At 31.1% G+C, this 7,093-nt stretch overlaps 1 protein-coding gene across 1 annotated transcript; it reads left to right on the top strand.

Annotated features, from left to right (window-relative positions):
• The first annotated feature begins 697 nt into the window (after positions 1-697).
• Spn (protein phosphatase 1 regulatory subunit spinophilin) lies at positions 698-7,058 on the top strand. Its single transcript, XM_075732855.1, has 5 exons — positions 698-3,278; positions 3,353-3,442; positions 3,508-5,641; positions 5,715-5,813; positions 6,517-7,058. The coding sequence occupies exons 1-5, from the start codon at positions 760-762 to the stop codon at positions 6,583-6,585; spliced, it is 4,911 nt and encodes a 1,636-aa protein (XP_075588970.1). The 5' UTR covers positions 698-759; the 3' UTR covers positions 6,586-7,058.
• The last annotated feature ends 35 nt before the right edge of the window (positions 7,059-7,093 follow it).

The raw sequence follows: 7,093 nt of genomic DNA, 5'->3' as shown, positions 1-7,093 counted from the left end.
CGTTCTGACCTGAGAAAGACACTTTAAACTTCAACTTAATTGTTATTTTTTTCCATAATCTTATCTGATGAATGATGATTATAATGATGGTAGTGTTTTTTTTTTGTTTGAAAAAAAATTATTTTAATCATTTTTTTTTTTTTTGTTTTTTTTTTTACAGTGTGTCCATTGACATGTGTGTTGAACTATCATCATCACCATTGATGATGATGATGATGGCAGCAAATAAAAATGTCCAGTGGCAAATTGACAACAACAACAACAACAAAAACTTTTTGATTAAATATGTAACCCATCATCATCAGTGAATATAGATTTTTGTGTTTTATGAATTTTTTGTTTTGTGTACACGCACGTGTGTGAATGTTATCATCATTGTATTTGAATTTACATACAAAGATTCAATTTTCACCTGGTTCGATATTCGTGATTCAACCATACATCACCATATCTGAAAAATCAATCAATCAATCAATCAATCGATCAATCAACCACGACCAAACAACAAGCAAACGAATCAAACGAAAACATCTGTTCACATTATAACAATGGTTCTCATCATAGAATTTTTTTTGGTTTTTTTTCGATACTTGGAGTTCATTCATTAATAATATGTTTATTATTATTCATCATCAAAATCGTCGGGCAAGTAAAAAAAAAGAAAAAATTCGTAAATACACAAAAGAAATCTGATGAAAGAAAGAAAATAAATCTGATCCGCTTTTTCGTAACCGAATAGTAATAGTAATAATAATTATTATGGCCAATGTTCGAGCCGAAATATTGGCAGCTAGTCGATCGCGAACAACAACCGGTTATTGGAAGGATTCGATAAATAGAGCGGCAAATAATAACAATAACAATAATAATAATCAACAATCGACAATCAACAATATTGGCAATAATAATAATAGCCAAACTTGTGCCATTGAGAGTGTTGTTGCCATGTCTTCTTCAACATCATCATCGTCATCGACAATTGGTGGTGGTAAGCTCAATTCATTGAAATTAACATTTGAATCATCTACCAAAAATGTTATTCATGGTGATCATCATCATCATATAAACGGATCATCATCAAATAATAATGGTGGTAAAATATTTAATCGAAGCCATTCAGTACCATCATCATCAGCTACAGCGTCTAGTGGTGTTGGTGGTCGTAAACTTGGTACAAAAGTAAGTCAAATAGCCAATCTATTTCAATCATTATCACCACCAACATCGGAAACAAATCTATCATCATCAATATCGACATCAACATCATTATTGAATGGTAAACACCATCATCATCAACAACAAAGATCGTCATCATCATTATTAACACAAAAATCAAACAGTTTAATTTCGGTTAATTCACCGGCAGCGGCAACAGCAGCCGTAACAACAACAGCAACATCTGCGACGACGACGACAACGACAACGACTACAATATCAATGAAAAGAGATAGTATGCCTAATTTATCGAATTTAGATCATAAAGGAAATGATGATCAACAGCAACAACAACAATCAATCAAAACAAATGGCCAAATACTTAATAATAATATAAAATCGATTAAAAATCGTATGCTCAATGATAATAACAATAACAATAATGATCATCATCATCATAATCATAAAACAATAATCGATACGGGTAAACATTTAACTAATGGATCAAATCATTCAACGACGGCGACAACAACAACAACAACAACAACAACAGTAACAACACAACCTAAAAAGACGGCTATAATTGTAAATACTACGAATAATACGAATAGTTTGGATAAAAGAAAAATAAGTTTCGATAATTATTGTCATTTGAAACATAATGGGACAACAGCAACGACACCGGTGACAACAACAAATGGATTTAACAGAGAACATAAAACGAAACCGGAATTATTGCCAAAAACCATACGTCAATCGGCGGATATGATGATACTGAAATCAAATGTACGTTCGCCACCACCGCCACCAGTTTCAACTATAAATGGTGTGGTGAAAAAAACATTACCAACATTATTACAACGTTCAGAAAGTCGTGTATCAAGATTTAATAATGCACGTGCTGTATTTGAACGTTTACAATCATCTGATTCGATTATTTCATCACAAAAAACAACAATTACAATGAATGGTCATAATGAAAATAATGGCGGTGAATCAAAATTATTGACGAAATTCAATTCATTTGATTCAATTAGATCGAAATCATCATCTCCATCATCGTTGAACACAACGGCGGCGGCGGCAACAGATGAAACGCCGTCCACGCAACAACAACAACGAACAAATGAATCGAATGAAGAAGTATCATCACCCAATGTTAAAGTATCACATGTTAGAAATTTATTTCAACGAAATGATAATGTTTCAAACGATGATGAAACCAAAGTATTACAATCGGTCATTGTTCGTAGCAATAGTAATGCATCTACCAAAGAAAATTCACCGGTTTCTGATTCGGAATCATCATCATTGATTATTCAACAACAACAATTATTGCCATTGAATAAATCTACATCATCATCATCGTCGATGGTGAGTTGTTCACAAGATCAATTACTTGATAAAATTGTTGAACAAATTACCGATCCGTTGGATAAATTATCCAATGTTGATCTCAATAGTTGTGATATATCAGGCATTCCAGATGATGTAAATATTGATGAATGTCTAAATAATGTTGGTGTTGTCACCGATGAAGATGCACAACGTCTATTAAAAGAACAAATGCTGAAAAATGATGAAGATGAAGAATCAAAGAATACGGTATTCGATGATTCAATTAAATTGATCAAAAAAAACCATCTAGCAACCATTGATAGTGATGACAAAATTATTGATGATAATTGTGGTGATGAAAAAGAAGAAGAGGAAAGCGAATTGATATTCATCGATAATATACCATTTCATCGACGTAAAGATGGGGAAATCTATATGGAAGCACCGGGTATACCACCAGAAGAAGAAGATGATGAAGAAGAAAATGGATTTCTTGATGATCCACAACAACAACAACAATCTGATCAATATGATCTGGAGACAGGCAACATAATAATGCCACAACAACACCAACAACGTAAACGTAATAGTAAAGTTCGTTTCAGTTCAGAACCAATAAAGGTGTTTATGACATATTCGGCACAAGAATATGATCGTCGTAATGAAGAATTTGATCCGGTTGTGGCATCGGCTGAATATGAATTAGAGAAACGTATTGAAAAGATGGATACATTTGCCGTTGAAATTGTCAAAGGCGATGAAGGACTTGGTTTCAGTATAATTGGGTTCGTTTTTTTCTCTCCAATTTTTTTTCAAATCTTAGCTAATCCTGATTTTCTTTTATAATTCTCAATGATAGGATGGGAGTTGGAGCTGATGCTGGTATCGAAAAACTTGGTATATTTGTTAAAACAATTACCGAAGGTGGACCTGTACATCGTGATGGACGGTATTTGCTCATTTCATTGAGTTTTTTGTCGTGATTTAACTGAAATTCATTTTCTATCTGTTTAGTATACAACCAAATGATCAAATTATTGAAGTGGATGGCAAATCATTAGTCGGTGTTACACAATCCTATGCAGCATCAGTATTACGATCAACATCGGGTCTAGTACGTTTCGTAATTGGACGTGAACGTGATCCAGCCAATAGTGAAATTGCTCAACTTATTTCGCGTTCCATTCAATCGGAACAGCAGCAACAACAACAACAACAAATGATGTTGATGAATCAACAGCAACAACGTTCTATTGGATCAGATTCAACAATGATGTATCAGATGATGGAAAATAATGATGAAATGTCTACAAATACCGAAATGGTCGATCAGAATAATTTACTTAATGAACATGAACAACAACAAGATGATCAACAATTTGAAATGTTACAACAACAACAACAACAACAACAGCAGCAGCAACAACAACAACAACAATTATTTGCTGATCTACAACAGCCACAATCCCAACCAACGATTCCAGGAAATAAATCAACATCTCAAATGAATAATGATCAAATGAATGTATCATATATACAACAACAACATCTGCAATCATTACGTGATATTGATATTCTAAAGCGTAATATTATTGAATGGCAATTAAAATATTCATCATTAACCGATGAAATATGCAAAGTGAAACAAAAATCTGATTCAAAAATCTATGATCTACAAAAACAATTAGAAGATGAAATGGTAATATCCAAAGAAAAAGAAGCTCAAATTATTACATTGCAAAAAGAATTGGATCAAAAGAATACACTTTTCAATGAATTTAAACAACAATATAGTTTATTGGAAAAGAAATATTTAAAATTGAAAAAACTAGTCAAAGATTTACAACAACGTGAACAGGACCTATTGCAAAAGGATCAATCATTTCGAAAAATGTTTGATGATGAAAAACAACAATCAACATTGATGATTGATTCATTACAGGAACGTATTACACGTTTGGAACAACAAATTGGTGAAAAATTCAAATCAAATAAACAGGAATCAATCGATGTTGAAAATGATGAAAATAGTAGTAGTAGTAGTAGAAGTAGTTGTAACAGTGGTGCTATTACCGATGATCATTCATCGAAAACAGATCGATCATTTAAAGAGGCTATTAGTCAAAGTGAAAACATATCACTTTTGGATATTTCATATTCAAAACAAAAAGCTGAGCTTGTTAGTCGTGGTAGTTTGGCTAATCGGCAGCCACCATCATCGAATATAATTAAAAAGAATTCATCATTATCAAGAACATCAAGTAATAATGATGTTTATTCTGAATCTTTTTCCGATAATAATAACAATAATAAGGAATCATCAATGATTGCTCAAACAGAATTTAATCAAACAATATCATCAACACCAAAATCATCGATAATTGATGAAAAATGTTCTAATCTCTCATCATCATCATCATCATCACCATCACGTTCACAGGCTAAAATGATATGTCAACAGGCAGTGGCAGCTATTGCTGCTAAAAATGCCAATTTAAATTCATCACCAACAATGACAATCAATGTTGCTGCTGCTTCCAGATGTGGTCAACGAAATTCCAATATTTCCGACAATCAAACATTTCAGCATCAACAATATATTGAATCACCATTATTAATATATGAGGCATTAACACCACTTGATGCATCGAATGTTCGTCATATGATGTCACCACAAGCAACAACAACAACAACAACAACTTCCCAATCATCACCAATACGTTCTATGGTTGTTGATCAGCATCTACAAACATCAACAATTTCCTCATCATCCGGTTCTCTAATATCACCAAATTCAATTACATTTGATAATGATGATTTGATCTCAATGGCTACCTATAGTGGTAGTGGTGGTGGTGGTGGTAATTATTCATTTGTTGATGATATGAGCCATCACTCATCTAATATTTATTCAAATGAATCATCAACAGCGAATACATCGGCAACAAATACCCTATCATCTTGTCATCAACAGAATTCCCTTCCATGTATGAATACATTTCCAAATAGCCTATCGGTTACCGATTGGAGTGTATTGGATGTTGTTGAATTTCTTGAACAAATTCATCTTGGTTCATATGGAAAGCGTTTTCAAGATGAAAATATTACTGGTGCTCGATTTATACAATTGGATAGTGCTCAACTTAAGGTTTGAAAAATTGATTAATAATGGATAATGACTATTTTCTATTAATTTTTTCTTTTTTTTTGTGTTTTTTTAGGCATTAGGAATAATAAACAGCGGTGATCGTCAATTATTGAAGAAAAAAATTAAAGAATTTCGACAACTATTGGATAAAGATAAAAAAGAACAACACAAAGTAAGAGCAGGAGATAATCATGGAAAGATTCATTTTCGTAATGCTTTCAAATGAATGAATGAATCAATCAATGAAAAAATAGCTCAAACTAATCAATTTAATCTAACCAAACAATCACAATAATGCAGCAATATATAATTATTTAATTAATTGTCAACAAAAATCATAAATCAATCAATCATTGCCAATCACATTATTATCATCTTTAATTAATTGCATGTTTATATAAATGACATATTCATACAATCATCGTCAATAATGAATGATGAAAATTAACTAAAAATAATTCAAATTCACATCATTAGCCGCTTTATACTTATCATCATCATCATCATCCTCATCATCTTTATTATTATTTTCCTCACTATATCTTATATCGAATACAAAACAAAACAAACCAAAATCGAATCAAATTCTCTAGTCTTTACCTACTACTGCATCTCTTTGCGCATTCCAATTATATAATATTCTTTGCTTCTACTCTCTTTCGCTATATAAACCCAATTCTATCGAATCAAACAAATAAAATATTCAAGAATTATTCTTTTTCATTTTTTTTCTTATCCCTATTCTTTTTTCCAAACAAAAACCATATTCGGGATCAACAACAACAAAAATCTTCATCTTTTTCTCTTTTATCCACATGCACACACACACACACACACACATACACAACATTCAACAAATTTCTTTTCGCGAAAAGGCCAACATTACCAATCGACGATTATTTGCTCGTTTCCGGTATAGATTTCGAAAAAGACGTAATAAATAATCATCAGCATGGTTGAATATGGATGATATAATCGATTATTGAATGAATTTTTTTTCCTTCAAACTTTATACACAAAAAAAAATGATGATGATCATTTTCATTTCATTTCATTTCATAATTAGGATTCAGGATTTATTTTTATCTTTAATTACCTGTGATTTGATGTTTGATTCTTTTTTTCTCTATAATATTATCATTTCATGAAAACAAGAAAGAAAACAGAAAAAAAATTACAAATTTGGATAAACATTTGTACTTTATTACTTTATTTTTATTATTTTGATCAATCATCAATTTATAATATAATTTCATCGTCATTCATGCCATTTTTTGTTGTATAATCTTTTTTTTCTGTAAATTTTATTTTTCATTATCATCATTATCAATCATCAATCAATGTGTCTAATTGTCTTTTTTTTTAACAAACTTTTGCAACAACAATAATTAAAAAAAAAAACAAAACACGCACCAATGAATTTTTTTTATTTATTTCATTATCAAAATCTAA

The sequence above is a fragment of the Dermatophagoides farinae genome, chromosome 7 (assembly GCF_024713945.1).
Source record: "Dermatophagoides farinae isolate YC_2012a chromosome 7, ASM2471394v1, whole genome shotgun sequence".
NCBI lineage: Eukaryota > Metazoa > Arthropoda > Arachnida > Sarcoptiformes > Pyroglyphidae > Dermatophagoides > Dermatophagoides farinae.
The sequence above is the reverse complement of the archived record's forward strand: the minus strand, read 5'-3'. Positions and strand labels throughout refer to the sequence as shown.